At 34.9% G+C, this 20,622-nt stretch overlaps 1 protein-coding gene across 1 annotated transcript in view; it reads left to right on the plus strand.

The window, feature by feature from the left end:
- LOC150105464 (bifunctional 3'-5' exonuclease/ATP-dependent helicase WRN-like) overlaps nt 1–20,622 on the plus strand; it is a 370,108-nt gene that overhangs the window by 182,522 nt on the left and 166,964 nt on the right. Inside the window, exons 14-15 of the mRNA XM_090394834.1 lie at nt 4,347–4,419; nt 12,476–12,584. Of these exons, the coding sequence (XP_090250960.1) occupies nt 4,347–4,419; nt 12,476–12,584 (182 nt within the window). The remainder of the gene's footprint in view (nt 1–4,346; nt 4,420–12,475; nt 12,585–20,622) is intronic.

A 20,622-nucleotide genomic window follows, 5' to 3' on the forward strand; every position in this document is an offset into this window, starting at 1 on the left:
ACTGCCCACTCAGTCTCCAAAAGTTAGACAGGGCTAAAAAAACGGCCTCGCCTACTCCCTATACGGGAACAAAAAAGCATTAGCTGATTTTTTTTTTGAACAAAAAATGTATTGCAAAACAATTTATTGAAAAATACATATGCATATATGTTATCAACATAAAATCAAAATAACAAATTAGTCACTAAAATATCAATTTTTAGTGACTAATTTGTTGTTGCTTTTTCATAATATTTTGAAAGTGAGGTTCCTTTTTTAAAAGGGCTACGTGCATATTATCACTTGTATTTAAGCAATTTCGCGTTTTTGTTTTTATGTGCAAAAGTGATGAAAATCCCGTTTTGCAAAGACAGATGGTAGCAAATGGTAGAAGTGTCTGCAATGCTGCCTTTGCCAGTTGTGAAAATGGTTCTAACTGAATACACCAGAATTGTTCTAAATCAAATTTATTAAATTGGATTTATTAAATTACTGTTGTTTATAGAATTAAAATCAAAAAGAAATAGATCCAGTATCCACCTCTGCTCTTTGCCAATATCTCCTGTGGAAAAATATCCATGAAAAGAATCAATCGATTGTTGCAAATGTATAACAATTTCAGGTAAAATCGATCTTTTCATTTTCCAGAACAATTTCATCAAGCAAGGGATAGTTTGCAAAATTACAATTTTCAACTCGAAGCATCCAAATTTTTACTTTTTCAATAAAAGCAAATCATTTTTCACTAGATGTTATTATGTTCTTACCCCCTTGCATTGATATATTTAATTCATTTAGGTGAGCGAAAATATCTGCTAAGTAGGCCAATTGAATTACTTGCATCTTTTCTTTCATAGGCTTGAACTAAATTACGATTTTGATTAGTAAGAAACTGAATAATCTCCTCATGCATTTCAAAAACCCTGCTAAGCATACGTCCCTTGGAGAGCAATCTTATGTCAGTGTGATGAAGAAGCACACCGATTTCTTCACAAAAAGCACAAAAGATACAATGATTAAGTGCCCATCCTCGAATATAATTTACTCTGTTTACCACTGTTGCTAAATATTTTTTTAAGTTCTCTGGCAAAGTATTGATGCAAGTGCATGTCATGCTACACGCAATGTATTATTGTAACTTGCCGTACTTCTTTTTTGATATAAGCAAAAAAAACAGAATTTTTGCCTAACATTACAGGTGCACCATCGGTACTGAGCTAATTACATCCATTGGTATTTAATGTTTCAAGAAAAAGTTTTTAATGTGATTAAAAACATCAATTCCTTTTGCCATCAGTTCCAGTTGATCACAAAATAAAAATTCTTCCAAAATTTCCTTTTCCTTTATGTATCGCACAAATACTAATAACTCACTGCAATTATCAGCATCAGTTGACTCGTCCAATTGAATACACACTTTCAGAGGACTGGTTTTAATATCTTGTACTACTTGCAGTAAAATATTCTGACTGATGCATGATCGGATCATATCTTTTGATAATGGAATCTGCCGAATTTTCTTATGTGCTTCAGAACCTAATACAATTTTCGCAATTTCCAGTGCACATGGTTTCACCAATTCTTCAGCTATTGTATGAGGGTTTTTTTTCTTTATGCACAGATATGCCACTTGATAAGAAGCTTCTAGCAAAGGCTTCTAAATTACTACAGAGTCAAATTTTGTAATGGTACCACTGCTATCGAATTGAGCCTTCTTAGATTTCAAGATGTTAAGTGTATATATCCTGCAACTTTACCACCATGCTGATTGTTGAAATGTTCTAACAACTTTGATGGTTTAAGATTGGAGTTTGAAAATATTTTGCAACATAAAATGCATTGTGGTCTTTGAGTACCGTCTTTCTCTCTTGCACAAGCAAATCCATAAACAACATAATCGTCTTTCCATTGGCATCTTTTTGACATGGCAAGGATTACTACAAATAATAAATTAATATTTACATATTATTTAACTATGCATTTGGCCATTGTTCCTTAAGAAAATTATAAAATAACGTGTAAACAAAAATTAATTTTAGTTCTTACTAAACTTTTCAAAATTCAAGAGAAAAACTTAATCAGTTGTTCTTCACTTACTGATTACTGCCAGTAAAACCAAAAAAATAGCATTCTTTGTCACTTGATCCACTTTGACAATGACTAGTGTATACGCAGCAAGTATCCGTGTGTTCGGCTTGGGTGTATGCGTGAGCGTTTGGGATGGGCAAGGATTGGGGGGGTAGAGGATTTTTTTTTTTTTTTTTTGATTCTGTAAGAACTGTAGCAATTGGCTAGGAAGGTGTTGTATAGTTGAGTTCTGCTGAAAGAGATGTTCCACTGGAACAAAGATTGTAAAAGCTGTTAGAGTTTAATGATGCCACATTATTGAGAAGGGCAGTGGTGGGAAAGTTTGTGAATGTATATGCCTGTATGAGTGGGTTTTCTATATATACAGTGAAGGAGAAGTTACCATTTAGAAGGCATGTCACTAAGATGCCTAGGAAGGGTACACTATTGTTAGTTTCTTTTTCCATTGTAAACTGGATTCTTGGATGTGGACTATTGAAGTGACTGAGGAAGGAGTATAGTGTCTGGGCCATCAGGTCAAATAGAGAACACATCATTTACATATCTTAGCCAGATAGAAGGTTTGAGGGTGGTGAGGGCTGAGTCTATGGCTTGTTTTTTAAAATTTTCCATGTAAAAATTGGCAAGTGGCATGAGAAGGGAGAATCCATAGCAATTCCCTCTATCTGTAAATTTTGTTATCCAGAATTGATGGCAAACGAAAAGAGATCTAAAGATATCAGAAGAAAAAAATGTTTTTTAAGAGTGCTAAGGTGTCATTCAAGGAAATATTGGTAAATAGTGAAATGATGAGCTTCCCAGTATATCTGTATTTTTTAAAATGGGTAGAGTTTTTTTGATATATAGGATGTGGTATGACCCGTTACTGAGGCAAAAACATTTGCCAGCAGTTTTGATACATAGCATAGGGAATCATAGGATTGACACAAGTTTTTTTGATACCTGGCAGAAAATGAGAGAACAAGGGGATCATCCTTGGGAATTGTGTAAGATGATGTTTAAGAAGCACATGAAGACTAGATTTTTCTGGAGAGTAGTGAATGCATGGAGTAAATTGCCAGAGGCTGCTGCGAGTACTTTGTCATCGAAATTGTTCAAGGAGAAGTATAATAGGTCTTGTGTGAATAATTGTTAGTATGGAATGCATGAGAAAATGATTTCATTCCTCGTAGGTTTGGTCCCCGTAATGTGTATTTGAATCTAGAGGTCACATTTGATTCTTTTCAAAACTTTTGCTTACATTTTCCTTTCATTGGAAAGTTCATTTTTATCCTGCTCAGTGCCAGATGATGGTCACTTCTTGTTCAAAGCCAGAGACATCACTGGCAACTGTAACAAAATAAGACTTTTGTTTTATTTGTTGGAACATGTTAGTAATGAATAATCTTTATCCTGAATTGAAATCTTGCAGAAATTTTCCATTATTATTGATTTGCCCTTTCACAAGATTTACCCACAATATATCCGGTTTCATTTCTTACTGTTCAGATCATCAACAATAACCGGTGTTTTTTCAGTTTGCTTTATATTAATTGTCCTGTCTAATATCATCTCATAGAATGTTCTGAACTATAACTTTCCGTGAGACCATATGCTCAAATAAATCTGTTTCTCCCTTTGAGATGCTTGCAATGCTACTTTTAATTGGCTCTTCTTCCAGAAGATTTTATTTAGTGTTGAATACTGTAGCTCCATCTTCCTTTTCATGATCCCTAAGATCTGGATAAATTATCTTATATTATTATTTAGGAGGATCTCACTTCCGTGTTTATTGAATTTCCTCACTATATTGATTAGTAATTTTTGTATTTAAATATCCTAAGTTATCAGAATCGCAATACTACAGTTTCAGTGCATCAAGAAGAGAATGCAGAGAAGGTTGCAGCCTGCCACCTCCCCTGAACATTTTTGTTAAAGAATATTCAAATGATCATGCATTTTTTGAAGAATAGTATAATTATGGCTAGTTTATGGGGCAGGGGAGGAAGAGACGAAGAAAGAAAAAATAACAGACATTTAACTTTTTAGTTATCTCTGATTATCAAGCCTAGATTACCGAGGCAGAATTAATTACATATCCCTTCTAGGATTTTCTTTTTTTTTTACATTGTATCCTTCATCCTCTGTTTGACACAGAAGCATTTTCAATTTCCTAATCATTGAATCAGTTTTGCTTAGTGTATGTGTTTAATATATATTGTTGATTAGTCATTTAATTTTGCATTTGAAATGTATTTGTTTAAATTTGAGTCTCATTTGTAATCAATTTGTTTTCCTAGGTTATTGTAGCTACCATTGCCTTTGGAATGGGCATTGACAAACCAGATGTGCGGTGTGTCATTCATTATGGAGGTTAAGTATTGTGATTTTATATATATTATTATTACTATAATAGATTTTGCTACTGCAAATTTTTTTTAAAACAGCATTGCTGCTGTAGGACTTTTGGTGTGACTTTTTCAGTAGTTTATTATATTAAATCACTTCATAACTGTTACATTTTTCAATATTACAGCAATCTGAATGTTTTGAATTTCTTTCCAGTAAAAGTCAATTTCATTATAGAACTGATTACTAAAATAAATGATTTATTTACAAAAATGCATAGAGTTCACGGAATGAAATTGAATCTGTTGAATCAACTTGAATGAGAGTGTTACTATACTTATCAAACAGTAAAATGACTGCAGATTAAAGGATAATGTGAAGAAATCCAGAAACGGAACACATGAGAATGTTTGACTAATAGATAGAACAGTGATTTCCACACTGAGTTCAGTAAGAATTATATAGGAACAAAAATTGCAGCAAAATATTTTAGATTCACCTATATTTGTTTTAAAAAAAACTTGACCATATTACTCCAGTTTTTCATTCTTATTTGCAAACCAGCTTTCCATGTCTGACAAATATTAAGAGTAAAGCAAGAAATCATTTATTGACTATTGATGGAGCGCTACAAGTGTATTTATCAACTATTATTCAAGCCAAATATTCAATAATTGTGCAAGCAGAGATGAATGAGCAAGCAAGGTGAATGAGCCTTGCAAAATAATTGGGCAAGGCTCATTCATCACACTAAAGCTTTATCGTTAAATTGATTTTCCTTATGTGAATACTCCTTTATTTTGGATTTTTTTTTGCCAAAAATGATTTTGAATATTTGTAACTTTTTTTGGGGGGGGGGGGAATGAATAATATTAACACTATTTGAATTGACTATTTGAATTGACATTGGTTTAGAATTAGATTATACAATCTGTTTATATGAACATATATTATGTTTACATAAATTTTGGTTCCTCAGTGTATGAAAAATCTTTTTCCACCATCGTAAAAATCTGGGAATCACTGATATGGAGAATCCATGTTTAGACTGAATTTCAGTGTACTTGAATAATACATACATGCTATTGCCATTACTTGTCAAAAGTTTTACTACTTCTTCTTGTTCTTCTCTCTTCCATCATCTATGTGGATGATGATGAGGCTGAATGAACTCTTTCCACTTCTGTCTGTCCCGGGAAAGTCCGAACAGTTCTGTCCAGTTTGGTGTCGCTTGCTGTGATTTGGTGTTCAGGTCCTCAAAGTTTTACTGCTGAGTTACAAAGTATGTTATGCTTGGTAAGAAATTATATTCTTGTTTTAATCTTTTACCCAAGCATAAGAAAACAAAAGTTTTGTTTTCTTAAGTCTTAATGACTAGTTTATGTATATGAAGGCTGTTGGCTTCATGTCAACTGCCTCAGTATACCATCTCTTCTTCTTGTAATGTTTCTGCAGATTCTTCACACACAAATTTTGCTTGGGTAAAGGACTGAAACAAGAAAATATTTTCTTGAGTAAATAGATCTTTTTGTTATGGTATTGATAATAACCAAATTTTTGGATGGGATAGTGAATCAAATTAATATTATGGTAATATTATATTAAGCTCTCAAAGTAACATCTGATGTTATAACAAACCACCAAAAAGTCCTGCCATAATCATCTTCTTTGGCACAGTGTTTTTCTTATGGTAACTATCACTATAGTAACTATCCACTATAACAAACTGTTCCGTAATAGTCTAGGTGATAGAGTAGCCCAAAGACACATAATAAGTGTGTAGAGAAACGAAAGTGCATATTGTTTATCCATTATGAATAATTGTACTATTGTTTGACTAAAGAAGAGGTGGGGGGGGGCAAGCGGCAACTTCACATATTTAGCCATACACCCTGTGTTCTTAACTACACTACCATCCATGATATGTTTATTTATCATGCAAAACACAGATGTGAAGTGTATCATTGAAATATAATTGAGATACTGTGGATGTAACAGTGATATACATTTTAAGATGTTGATATATTTTATCTTTTGTGACCAGTTGGGTGAGAACTGGACATTACTTGCTCAACATTTTTCAGGGAGGGAGGTAATACTTGTGACCATGTTTTCTTTTATAAATAGAAATTTTGACAAACAAAATTACCAGATAAAAAATTGGGAGAAAAGAAAACAGTATCAAGTTGGAATTAGTTAATAAAAGAATCATCATTGGGATGTCATAAAAAGGACTAAGACATCAAAATTGTTTAAGTGTTATTGATGTCAGTTGTAATGTTCATTATTTTGTCACTAATATGTTACATATTTTTAATAAAATAATGTTTATTTACCAAGGATTGACTGTTGCTTCTGCTGCTGTGTTGGGTAGATAATAAGTTTTTCACAGTAGAGGCTTAGACAGAAAAAAAAAATGATTAGACATCTACCATCCTCAATAAAGAAAAGACAAAAAGCAATTAACAGAGAATTACCAAGTCAAATAAGCAGTATATATTGTTCTTGATAGCAGTTTAGTATAAGTTGGAAATTCATTCATTGATAAAAGCAAACCAACTTATTTTCAACACTGATGTCTATATGTCATCAATTATTATCCTACAGAAGTACATGTGTGCATTCTTAAAATGAATCAGCTTGTTTTTGATGCTAAAACTTACATAAAATCATTTATAATCTCACTAACAAGAATTAAACAGCAAATTGAAGTCTGCCAACACTCGGTCCATTAAAATTATATAAAAACTATTTCCACACTACATCCTTTCTCATACACATACCAGCCACTGAATTAGAAACATTTATGCTGATGTATGTCAATGTCACTTATGCAGCATATATCCAAAATACTTGGTCACTTGTGTTACCATGTGTTCTAGGTGCTTCTGGTCAGTAATCATCAATGGTGTATTGATCACAATGAGAAAAACAAAGGAGCTTTCAAAATTTGATAAAGGGCTTATTGTGGATGCCTGTAGAGCTGACTGGGTTCTCAAAAGGTGAGGCATCCCAGATGTTTAATCAGTGGAAAAATAACTTACCTTGTTGTCTAAGAGGCATAACTGTGGCTCTAAGACAATCTGTCAAGAATGAGATTGCTGTTGCCTGAGAAGGCTTGTACAGAAAAACAGAACTCTCTGTGTGCAGCAATTGACAAGCATTTAATTAAGGCTGTTCCCAACCCATATCTCACAGAACTGTGCAGGGAATTTGGAAGGATCGGTATTGACAGTCGCATGCCTATGCAGAAACATGGTATATCAAGAGTGTTGGATCTGGTAGTAGCATCAAAAGATCATTCTGTAACTGCAGTAGCAACTCTACCTCTAATCGGGGAAAGTGATCATGCAGTCTTGTCCTGGGAGGTTGCTCAACATGTGGAAATTGCAGTCAAGAAAGGGTTTATGTGGAACTACAAGCTGATGATTATGACAAACTTAGGAGGCAATTTCGAGCAGTGCCAAGGCATATAAACCTGCATAGAATGAATGCCATAAGTGCATGGGAAGTGATCAAGGACTGTTTGAGCAAGGCAGTATCAGAGTGCATATCAAGAGAATAAACTGAATACAGATTAAGTGGATAACTGGCAATATAAAGCATTAGCAAAAAAAGAAGGAAAGGAAGCATTGTGGAAGAAATATAAGCAACAAGGTGATCAGCTTGTCCACAAGCAGTATAAAGCACAGGCAAGAAGGGTAACTAGTATGGTAAGGAAGGCTAATTCAGATTTCGAGAAAAAATTAACTAAGCAGGCCAGAGTAAATCAAAAAGAGTGTTTTTGCTACATGGCAAGTAAGAGAAAGATTTGAAGATATATTATAGCAGAAGATTTGAAGGGGGACATTCATTTGTTTGCCAATGATGCAAATTAGGGAGGGCAATAGTTGATAAAGGTGATGTAGATATCTTATATCTACAAGATGATTTGAATAAATTGGCAGTGTGGGTGATAAAAAAAGGTCAGTGGTTGTCAATTCAGTGGTGTAAAATGTAAGGTGATGCACTTCAGGATGAAATGATTACACACTTTGTATCATATTGATGGTGCCAGTTTACAGGAAATTGATGAGGCTAGGGATCTGGGCATGATGGTTGATAGAGATCTGAAATTCATGGGACATATTGCAAGAGTTAGCAAAATAACTCAGAGGATTACTTGGATGCTGAAGAGCACATTGACAAGTAAATATAGGGAGGTTATTGTCCCTCTTTGTAAGGCTGTGATTCGACTACATCTTGACTACTATGCCAAGATTTGGTCACCTGCATTTCTTGGGATTGGGAGGTGTAGAGAGGATTCAGAGATGAGTGACAAAGCTGGTGACAGGTCTGTGGGATGTTCCTTACGAGGATAGATTTATGGTGTATGTCGGTTGCTGAGTTTAGCTGACAGGCTGCGGAGAGGGGATATGATAGAAACTTATAAGTTACTAAAGAAATACTATAAAATTGACACAGAATAAATTTTTCAATACATGGCGAGTAGGAGGAAAACAAGGCGTCACACTTGAAAACTCTCGAAGAGTGTGGTTAGTAAGGGCTTGCCTACCAAGTTCTTTGAGAGATATGAATGAGTGGAATGGATTGCCGGAAGTGATTGTGAGTGGAGTGCCCCAAACAGTGAATAGGTGTTCAAGGAGATGTATAATAGGTATTGTGTTAATGGATAGTGAGTCTCCCAAGTCTTTGGAGTGCCAATATAAATAATAATAATTAGGGGTGCTTAAGGGTCAGAGCTGTATAACTGAGAGGAGACCTCCACATAGCCTTTAAAGGAATGCAGAGAATTGATCAGGACTTCTGAAGTAATGTCCAATCCTCACCTTCTCGTGGTACACCCTGTTGGGTATCTACTTGGATAGTGAACGAACGAGGATGGACTGGCAATTTGGGATTTAGCTGACCGAATTGTATTCTTATTTGCTTAAACCATAGTATAAAATGATGGTGCAACATGAGAGAATTTCATGCCAGCTGGGGCATCACCCAGTTAAACAAGGCTCCATTGTTTACTCCAGGGAACCAGGGCAAACAGCGAAAAGTCAGCTACTGGAACAGATCTGAAAATACACCCCAACTCAACATCACCAGAGTTAAAGATCGGTACTATCAACATAAGAAGCCTAAATGGCAAAGAAATGGAGCTAGCTGAGGAATTAGATAAGTACCAGATCGACATTATAGGAGTGACTGAAACAAAGAAGACAAAAACTGGTGAGATCTTTCTGAGCAATAAATACAAAATGCTATGTTCAGGAAATGACAATCAAGGAAAAGAAGAAGTAGCCATAGTATTCAACACAAAATACGAGGCTCATCTTCTTGAATGGCAGTCAGGCTCAAGTAGAGTAATGTGGGCAAATATGAGAATGGGGAACTGGACAATGAGACTTATTTGTGCCTATGGTCCCACAGAAGGTTCTACTAAGGTAGAAGTGGAGGAATTGAGACTGACTGCCATTTCCTACTCTGGTATTTAGATCCCCAACAAGGACCAACTTTTCCTTTTTCATTGTGTCTGAGGCTTTAGAAAAAGCAACTGACACAATGAAAAAGGAAAAGTTGGTCCTTGTTGGGGGTTCTAAATAGCAGAGTAGGAAATGATTGTCAGACATACAAAAATATTTTGGGAAAATTTGGAGAAAAGAGCAAAGCTAATAATAACGGCAAATATTTGTTGGAGTTCTGCTCAGGACATGGACTGGTTATTACTAACACCATGTTCCAGCATAAAAATGTGCACAAATTCACATGGAGAGAAGAGGCAAGGAATAAGAAATGTCTCATTGACTATGTTATTGTTGATAGTGATGTTTTCTCCCTGGTGCAGGACACCAGAGTGTACAGAGGATTTGAAATTGGAAGTGATCACTATTTAGTCTTGAGCAGGATAAATTTGAATTTCATATTGAAAAGAATGATATGCAAGAAAGTTTTAAAGCGAATAAAAGTTGAGCAGCTCTCAGATGTGAACTGCAGACTAAAATACAGAAAGATTATTGAAGAAAAAATGAAAGAGTTTGAAAACAGGAATCAAACCTTGGAGATTCAGTGGCAAGCCTTGAAGAAAGCCCTGATTGATTCAGCTAGAGAGGCATGTGGTGAAGTTATTTGCAAGGATAGAAAAATCAGAACTCCGTGGTGGACACAGGAAGTTAAAGAGGCAGTGAAGGAAAAGAAGAAAGCATATCAAACGTTCCTGACAAACAAGCCAGTTTGTGCTCTTAGAGAATATAGAGACAAAATCAAGAATGCTAAACAGTGTGTAAAACTAGCTAAACAAAAGTCATGGGAGGACTTTGGCAAGAATATAGAAAATAAATATCAAGAAGGTGGCAAAACATTCTGTAGGTTGTTGAAGAAGCTTAGGAATGGAGGAAAGAGTGCTGTAAAAGGAGTTAAAGATGATAAAGGTGACATGAAAATGGGAGAAAAAGATATCCTTGAAGTATGGAGTAATTACTTTGAAAAACTGCTAAATGAAACAAGCAGCGATGACAGCACAGTGGCAAAAACACTGACCAGGCATGCAGTCAGGAATACATATCCATACTTGAAGTAGAGCCATCAAAGGCTTGAAATGTGGAAAGGCAGCAGGAGTATATGATATTCGACCAGAAATGCTGAAGTATGGTGGTATAAAAGTCTTACAGTGGCTGCACTGCATAGTTCAGAAAGCCTTGAAAGCACTACAAGGTTCTGAAAATAAAGTAGAGTGGAGTGCACTGTCATGTAATCTATGAATAGGATTGGATGTCAAAGTGATCATTAATGTATAGAAGGAAGAATGTAAGTGAAGGCACAGACCTTGGGTATGCCAGCTTTTGATTTAAAGATTTGATGAAAAAAAATCATGTGTAGCATGTTTAATTTATTTAAGTTTTGATTCACAATGCAAGAACAATAAGAAAATAATGTTTAACTTATTTGTTATACCTATCATCTAGTTTGTGCCATCTGTGCTGTATAAAGAGAGAAAGGGAGGTGGTGGGGGGCGTTAACAAGTATTAATTTTTGTGGTACATTGATACTACCATACTGTTGTTGAGATTTTGAAAATGTTTTAAAGCTGCTGCTGCTGCTAATTCTGAAAACAGTATATGACTTATAATAACTGAATAGCCCTTCTCCCCCACCCCAATTTGATCCTGTGTTGAATGGGTATCCTGAGCATGGTCTATTCCAACTTTCCATAACAATTGTGCTGAATGTATTGTTTATGTTCTCTGAGGCAGATGTTAACAGTTCTTCCTGTCTGTCCATAATAAACCAGGTCACAAGTATAAGGCACTTCATTCACTGCTGGATGCGATAAAGGAACAGTTTTACTGTGGTTTTGTGTACTAGGTAGGCAATGAAGGGGATTTCAGGTGTGGAGGGGGGAGCAGTTTGTATTTTTTCTACTTTTTGAAGATTATGGCCAGTGGCTAAAAAACATGTGATGCTGGTAAACAAGCTCAGTGATAGAATATTATTAATGAAACAAGTTCGGCATTATCAGAACTGCAGGTAGCTTCACCTCTGAGTTAGCCATAGTTGAGCCACAAGATATCAAGTATGAAAAGAGAAAGAACTTTATATTTAGTAAGATAAATAGTAAATAGAAAGTTGCTGCTGCTATTTAATAAGCCTTCAAATAGGGCCACAATTTGAATTACAGGATATTTATACTATTGTGTCATAAGACTAATGCTCTGCTGTAAACAAGTGAAAAGTACAATGAGAATATAATGCGGCCCTCCAACTCCTGAAACCTTATAGTTTAAGGTCTCAGGAGTTGCAGGGTCTACTGAAAGTTTATTGGTGAGAGAGAGAGAGAGAGGGAGGCCAAAAAAGTTTTTTAATAAATGTTTTTTGATGGTCCTTTTTTTTTTTTTTTTGATAACTTTTGAAGATCTTTGAGTAGCGAACCTTTGCTGTATTCCCCCCCCCCCCCAAAAAAAAAACTTTGAATCACTCATATTTTTAAATCACTTTCAATTAAAAATTCTGATTTTTAGGTGAATACTTGCTGTATGTTCTTAATACGTTCACTCATGTGTTATATTTTACTATATTTTTTTTTTCTAATTAGCACCAAAAGATATTGAATCCTATTATCAGGAAATTGGACGTGCAGGAAGAGATGGTTTGCCAAGTGTATGTCAAGTGTTTTATTCAAATGCAGATTTCATTATTGCTAAGTGAGTAGTACTTAATGAGTTATTTGAAATTAATTTGTCTGATTTTCATTATTGCTAAGTGAGTAGTACTTAATGAGTTATTTGAAATTAATTTGTCTGATTTTCATTTTTATCCATGTTAGTAGATTATTAAAAAAAAAACTTTCATTGTCATATTTGACTAGTTTATAAAATTTTACTAACAGCTTCTTGTAATACTTTAATAAAAAACATAAGCAGATTTAATAAAAAGCTGCTTATGTTTTTGTGACTGTGTTTTTATGTCTAGTGCTTATTCATCTTACATGATCTGGTTTGTCATAAATTTACAATATACCTAAGAGCTGAACACCTCTTTATTTAGTCAGTGTGTTTTGAGTGATATTAGTATGTATGTGAATATTAACTGTCTTATTAAATTGGTTAGTCTTGTTATTTAGTGATTATACACTACTGATTAGAAACATTGGTAATGTAAATGAATCAGAAATTATTTGCATTAGAGAGACCTGGTTAACGCAAGAAAATATCATACAAGAACAGAATGCATTGGATTCAGAAAACAAAGGCAGAATTAAAAGGGGGTGGGTGGGTGGGAGTGTGAACTACTAATGATTGCAAGTTGAATCAAATCCAGATATAAAACAGATTTGAAATGATGTGAGTAATTCTGAGAATGAGATCAAGGCTTGGTGTGATATAAGACAAAATACTTTTTGTCTTATATCATATTCATTTGCTGATGCTATAGAACAGGGTCTGCTGAAGAAACTATTAACCTGCATAGGCAAAGTAATCTTATGAACACAAGAAAGGCTATCATTATGGGCAATTTCAATTATGAGACTACAGTCTTAGGAAGGTTAGCCTAACCGCGTATAGCCACTAGGCTAATGTGCAGTTAGCCTAGTGACTATGCGCTTTGCAACCATATGCCTGGGAAATGAGTATTCTGGGTTCAATTCCTGTCACAGACTTGAGGAGTTTAAGGATCTTTCTCAGACATAGCTAAGTTAGTCGGTCTCGGGCATGGACAGCAGGGTTTTTTATTCCCCAGTTTATCTGGGATTTTTCCTCCTGCAAGCAGGCAAACCGGCCACATGAGCTATAGCTACAGAACATACTGGGAGGCATAGGGCTAGTCACCTTATCCTCGGGGCAGGTATGACTTAGAGAGACCTGGAGTCTCTCGAAGTGCTCGAGTTGGCCCTCTAACAGACCAGTAGGTCTAATATATAGAAGGAAGAAGAAAAAGAAGTCTTAGGATGGAAAAAGCATGCAAGAGGAATTAAAGAGAATTTATAGTTACTGGGGTACAACTTCCTTAAGCAGTATGTGACAGGACTCGCAGTTTGAGAGTATTAGATATGGTAATAGCATTTGTGAAATCTGTCTAATACTCTTGAACTGTGAGTCCTTTCACATTCTTAAGTATTATTGCATAATTCTTGAGCATTTATTGAAATGAAATACATATTGCTTTAATTAACTATTTATAAAATATAAATATTTTTTGTAATGTCTATTGTATTGTAAATTTCTGATAATATGAAAGTGACCAAGAATCAGTGTAAATTATTTAGAACATATGTGACAAATTCCAGTGCTTAGCATTGTTGATATTGCAGCAGAAGCAGTTCAGCAGAACAAAACTGAAACTAATATCTTTAACACAAGGAGAATTTTAGATACAAGGTACAGAAAATACTGAAGAAAAGTGATGAATCACACTTTTCTTCAGTATAGGGGAATCAAAATTAAAATATCCCTGTTTACAGCATTGTGGAGCATCATCCAATAATCCAAATGCTGCAAAACTTTGCAGGAATACATTGTCCATCATGTGGAAGCAATATCTGAGAAAAAAAAAAGTAGTTCCAAAATTCACTACCAGGTAGGTAAGATCTACACAGGATTTTTACCTTCACTGTCACTCCACAGATTTCATTGACTGAACAAATGTTGATGGGGACCACTACTTCCATGTGCACTGTGATGAATGATTAGTCATTTTGAAAAAATGAGATTGTTGGGAGAACTGCAGAGGTTGCAAACCAATCAGTTCACAACAAGTGAATGACGTTGCTACTGCCATTGTGGAGTAGACCATGAATAACTGCATTGGCTCCTGTAGTGTACGTGATAGTGTATGTGTATCAAGACACATGGACACAAGACACAGAATTTTCGAGACAGTTGTGCCTTACACAACTGTCTGGAAAATTCTGCATTTCTACCCATTCAAGATAACCCTGACACATGAGTTGGTGCTTACAGGACTTATAAAGTCAACTGACATTCACTTTAACATTCCTTGCTCGAGTGGAGTTGAACGCTGCATGGCCATAAATGATTTTGTGGGGAGATGAAGTGCACTTTTACCTGAACAAAGCCTTGAATACCCACAATTGCTGGGTATAGGTTACACAACCCACATGCAATCCAACAGATTCCTTTCTTTTCACCCAAAGTTACTGTCTGGTGCAGGTTTACAGCTTCATTTATCATTGGATCATTCTTCTTTGAGGACATTTGCCAGTTAGGTCCTCTGATCTGCTCAGTTACTGCCAAGAGGTATTGTTATATGATAAACATTTTTGTTGTGCCACAGCTACAGCAGCACCTGTGCATGGATTCAATAATTTTCATGCAGGATGGGTCCCCTCCTCCATGCATTGATCAATCCTTAATGGAGATTCTTTGAGAACATTTCATGGAGTGATGAGCCATGCATTTCCCATTGCGTGGCTGCCTCGTTCTTCCGATCTGACCTCTCTGTGACTTCTAGCTCTGGAGATCTCTCAAAGACAGCGTTTATCAGAATCATCCTTATAACTTGTCAGCACTGAAAGACAGTATAACACAGCATGTTCTCAACATCAGTTTGTGGCGTACGGGAAGGGCACCATGTTGAACAGTACAGCCTGTGAATGCATAATGGGAGTGAATAAAAAGGTGTTATTTATGCTTGTTTCGCTTTTCTTCTCCTTACACACAGAAAAAGTATTACATCTACATTCAGTCCAGGGCCCTGGTGGCGAATTTTGAAACTATTTCTCTCTGTGTGTGTCTCTCTCTGTCTCAGCATTTGGATCACTGGGTAGTGTCCCACAAGGCTATTTTAATTTTTTAACAGGGATACTTTAATTTTGATCACCCTGTATTTTAGCAAAGTTATATTTCCCTTTAGATGAAGGCATATTTGACAATAATATTGGCAAGCACAGTAATGAAAAGCTGTATTCAACCTATGTGATGTCATGCAGCATCTTTTTGACCAACAGTGTTGGGAGAATGCTGAAAAATAATTGCTGAGAGAGTATACAGAAAAGGAAAATTGAAAGTCATGAAATAATATGGATTACAATTTTCCTTAAAATAGATTAAGGAATAAAACAGAGTTTTATATTATTAAGTGCATGGTAATTGATATGCTGATATTTTCATAGTCCTTCTTATAGGAATTTCTTTTATTGAAGAAATAAGTTAAATCATGACAATTCATATCATTTAGTAATTAGAAAAGAACAGTATTTTTTAATCTCTCTCTCTCATCTCATCTGCTTGATAACGGGTTGAGTCCACTAAGAAGAAAGGTTCTCCACTTATCGCAATCTTTAGCCATCTCAATCATGACTCTATAGCTGGGTAGATGGGAATGTTCTTTCAGCAACTTTATCCAAGTACTTCTTGGTCTCCCTCTAGGTCTTTTTCTTCCTGTATATCCATTCAGAGCTAAATATGGGAGTCTATGAGGTGCCATTCTCTGAATGGCCAAACCATCTCAGTTGATGCTTAATGACTGTGTCTATTATATTACCTGGGAAGTTTAAATCTATTCTTACTTGATCATTAGTCTTGTGTTGCATCCAGCGAGTGTTATTAATTTTTCTGAGGCATTTCATTTCAAATGCTTGAAGTTTCTTGATTGGTTGTTGAGTTAATCGCCAGACTTCTGAAGCATAAGTAGCCATTGGGATAATAATTGTTTTATATAATTTTAATTTTAGACTTGTTGGGATTTTTTTTATTTTTCCATATTTTGTTTAGTTTATTCATGTTGGTCCAACCTAAGTTTAGCCTGAGTTTTGCTGTTTCCATATTGTTGAGGTTACTGGACATAAGAACTGCCAAGATAAACATATTTATTAACTTGTTCCAGCAGGTGATTTTCGAGATTTATAGAAACATTTTCTTCTTCTCTACCTATCTTCATTATTTTTGTTTTATGAAGATTTATTTTCATACCATAAGTTTTACAAGCGTCATTTAAAATATTAATAGTTTTTTCTAACTGTAGTTTAGAATCTGCTAAAAGAATGATATCATCCATGTATTTTATGTGATTAATGTTGGTACCATTGATTTTTACACCTGGTTCATCAGCTATGGTTTTACAGACTTCTTCTAGGAAGATGATAAAGAGTTGAGGTGAGAGAGGGCATCCCTGCATTACACCTTTCTCAACTCTGAAATCCTTGGTTTTAAAGTTGTTCATTTTAACAAAAGCTTTAGTGCCTCCATAATAATATGTAATAAATGTTAAAATCTCAGAATCCATTTTCACTTTTTTAGGATAGTGATCAATTTGTTTCTATTAACTGAATCAAAAGCTTGCTTAAAATCTATAAAACAACAGTATACGGGCAGGTTGTATTCCCAATATTTTTCATCTATATTATTAATGGAGAAGATATGGTCTATAGTGGATCTATGTGGCCTGAATCCTGATTGGTTTTCCTCTATAATTTTTTTCTGTAAGCACCTATGTTCTCTTTTGTATAATTCGAATGAATAGTTTATAACTATGACTTAAAAGTGTTATGGGTCTATAATTTTCACATATTTTTTTTGTCTCCTGTTTTCCAGTCAGTTGGAATTACTCTAGTATAAAGAATTTGATTAAATAAATTCATTAAGAAATTAATGGCTTCCTTGCTACCATATTTCCATAGTTCTATAGATATTTCATCTTTACCTGTAGCTTTTGAAAGTTTCATTTGGTTTATTGCATTTATAATTTCTGCTGAAGTTATGGGTGGTGCCTTTTCATATATCATCCTTTCTGATATACTTTCCTACTCCTGTTCTTTTTGAAATAATGTTTGATAGTAGTCCTTCCAAATTATTTTAATATTTTGTATTGACCCAATTTCTAGATTGTTTTTATCTTTCATTGTTAATGGTTTATCTTTATAGATCTTAGTTAATTCTTTGATAATTTTGTATACCAATAAAAAAAAATATATAAATATAAATATATAAATAAGGGAGTTGTATGAGTGATATCCCTTTATCACAATGTGATGGCCCTGAAAAGGGCCTTTTTAAAAAAAAAAAAAAAAAAAAAGAGCTGCAGACTTATGCTTCTTCGCACAGTTTTGCTTTTTCCTCCAATCAGTTATTTTTGGCAGATATGCACATTTTATCAATTTTGTTTTTAAGATTCTTATAATGTTTTTATTTTCTTCTGTATTTTTTATATTTAATATATGCTTTGCTGCTCTTTTTTTCTTCCAAAGTATTTAGAATTTCAGGGGTTATCCATTCATGATTTGGTCTTGATGTTGTACCAAGTATGTTTCTTGCAGTACTTGTAACAATTTTTTTACCTTGATTCCATGTATTTTGTATATTGTCATAGGATAATCTTCTAAACTCATTTCCTATTAGTGTCTGATAGTTATCTTGCATAGATTTCTCTTTCAGTTTTGACAGGTCCATTTTGTTGATAGCTCGTGATTTACGATGCTTGAATTTTAGTTTAATTTTTGCTGCAAGCAGTTCATGGTCAGTGTCGAAGTCTGGAGTTTTTAAAGTTCTAACATTTTGCACTGATGATTTCCAATTGCATTTGATTAAAATGAAAGGACTGTATTCATTAAAGGACTGTATTCATATGGTGAGGTCGATGTGTATTTGTGGGAAGGTCTATGGAAAAAAAGGGTATTACAAATAAATAGATTATTTGCTTTACAAAATTCTAATATTCTTTCTCCTCTTTCATTTCTATTATCAACTCCGAACCTGCCCATCACATCCTCCATGCTTGGGGTGAACTTCCCAATTTTGGCATTAATTCTCCCATCACTATTAATATATCTTTCTTATTGGTCTTGTCTAGTAGATCTTGCAACTTATCATAAAAGGTATCGATTTCTTCATCTTCATGTGACTGGTCGGTAGCATAGATTTGAATTATTGTAAAGTGAACATTTTTTTCTTTACCTTTTAATCTGATAGAGATCATTCTTGGGCCATGTGGTTCTATGACTATGACTGCATTTTGTAGACTATTATTTACTAAAATGGCAACTCCTTCTCTATGAATATTGTCCTCTCTGCCCGAGTAGAATAGTTTTCCTGAATTTAGATTTATAACTCCTTCTCCTGTCCAATGGGTTTCAGCCAAACCTACAATGACCCATTTAATCCTAGCAAATTCTTTTTCCATCAAATTTCATGGAAGCAATGCTTCTGTTTGATGATTATTCTTTCTACTTCTAGAAGGACTAATCTGGTTCTTATGTTAATTTCTTTCTCATTAAAAAGGAAGGGATGACTGAGCAAAACTGATATTGAAGTATAAGAATTGATATAATTCAAAGAACCAACATTCAAAGAACCAACATTCCAAGAAAAACAATATACTTGTTTTTCTTGGAATGCATTTTGTTGGATTACTATGATGTCATTTATTCACCATCTTTATGTATAGTGTAATATGAAAGAAACTACATGAGAGTGAATTATTATTAATTTACATCGTAATGACTATTGCACTGAACTTTTTAAATAGCACGCCAACCGGCATAGAGAGCATGCTGTGGCTACTGAATGCACCTGGCAGCAGGTTTTGACATCTAACTGCCATTTGTCCCATTTTGCCACAAGCATTAGTCATCGAGTTACATCCACTGAAGTGAGCATGTGCATAAGCTGTTTGTCAGATTAGCAACAAAGTGACAACGAAAACAACGCATGTGTGTGTGTGTGTGTGTGTGTGTGTGTGTGAAATTTTGCTGCAAACTTGGTAAAAATTTTATAGAGACATTTCAGTTGCTTAACCAAGTATACGGGGAAGACCGTATGAGCCAAATGCAGTACTATGAGCGGTATAAGCAATTTAAAAAGGGCAGAATGTCGGTCAGTGAAGATTCCTGGCCTGGAGGACCTTCCACATCAACAGACAATCAGAAAGTTAACATCATCAGACATCTGTTATGCCCCATCCACCCTGTTCTCTGGACTTAGTCTCAGCAGACTTTTTCCTGCTTCCAGAACTTAAAACCACTTTGAAAGGATATAGTTTCCAAAATTTCCGAGGAGATTCAGGAAAATGCGATAAGCAAACTGCATGCCATTACAGAAAGTGCATTCCAGGAAGCATTAAAAAATGGAAGAAACATTAGGAACTATGTATTGCGAGTAGAGAGAACTACTCGCGATATACACTTGAACTTTGAAGGAGACAGTGCTTAAAATGTTATAAAATGAGCAATAAAGTCATTATAGCAAAAGTTCGGTCTTTTTTTGAACACACCTCATGTATGTGTGTGTGTATACACACACACACTGGGGGGGGGCTCTTCCCCCCATGGCACCTACGGTTCCCAAGCCCCCCCCCCCCGAATTCCAGGCCAGTAAGCTATAGACAAAAAAGTGACATAAAAACGTTTCAAAATTTGAAATTTGAAACGTTTTTTCTTTTTATATATACAGAGTACACACACACACACACACAGGTAACCCTCGTATAACGCGGATGTTAGGTTCCATAGAAATGGCGCGTTATATAAATCACATTATACGAGACTTAGATCACATAGAAAAAGTAGAGGGTTAGGTTCCGAAATCGTTTTTTTTTTTTAATTATATAGACAACAATGACATAGCTGTATGGAGACTCGTTAGTACGAGGTGTGTTAGTAGAGGATTTGACAAAATCGTACCAACCTGGTGCGACCATAAAGGACGTAACTGCGTCTATTAGAGAGCAAAAGGAAAGGGTGAAAGAAATGATTGTTGTGGCAGGTACGAATGATTTGAAAGGAGATAA

This window comes from Typopeltis vanoorti, chromosome 6 (genome assembly GCF_054136105.1).
Source record: "Typopeltis vanoorti isolate ZY-2024b chromosome 6, IOZ_Tvanoo_1.0, whole genome shotgun sequence".
In the NCBI taxonomy this organism is placed as follows: domain Eukaryota; kingdom Metazoa; phylum Arthropoda; class Arachnida; order Uropygi; family Thelyphonidae; genus Typopeltis; species Typopeltis vanoorti.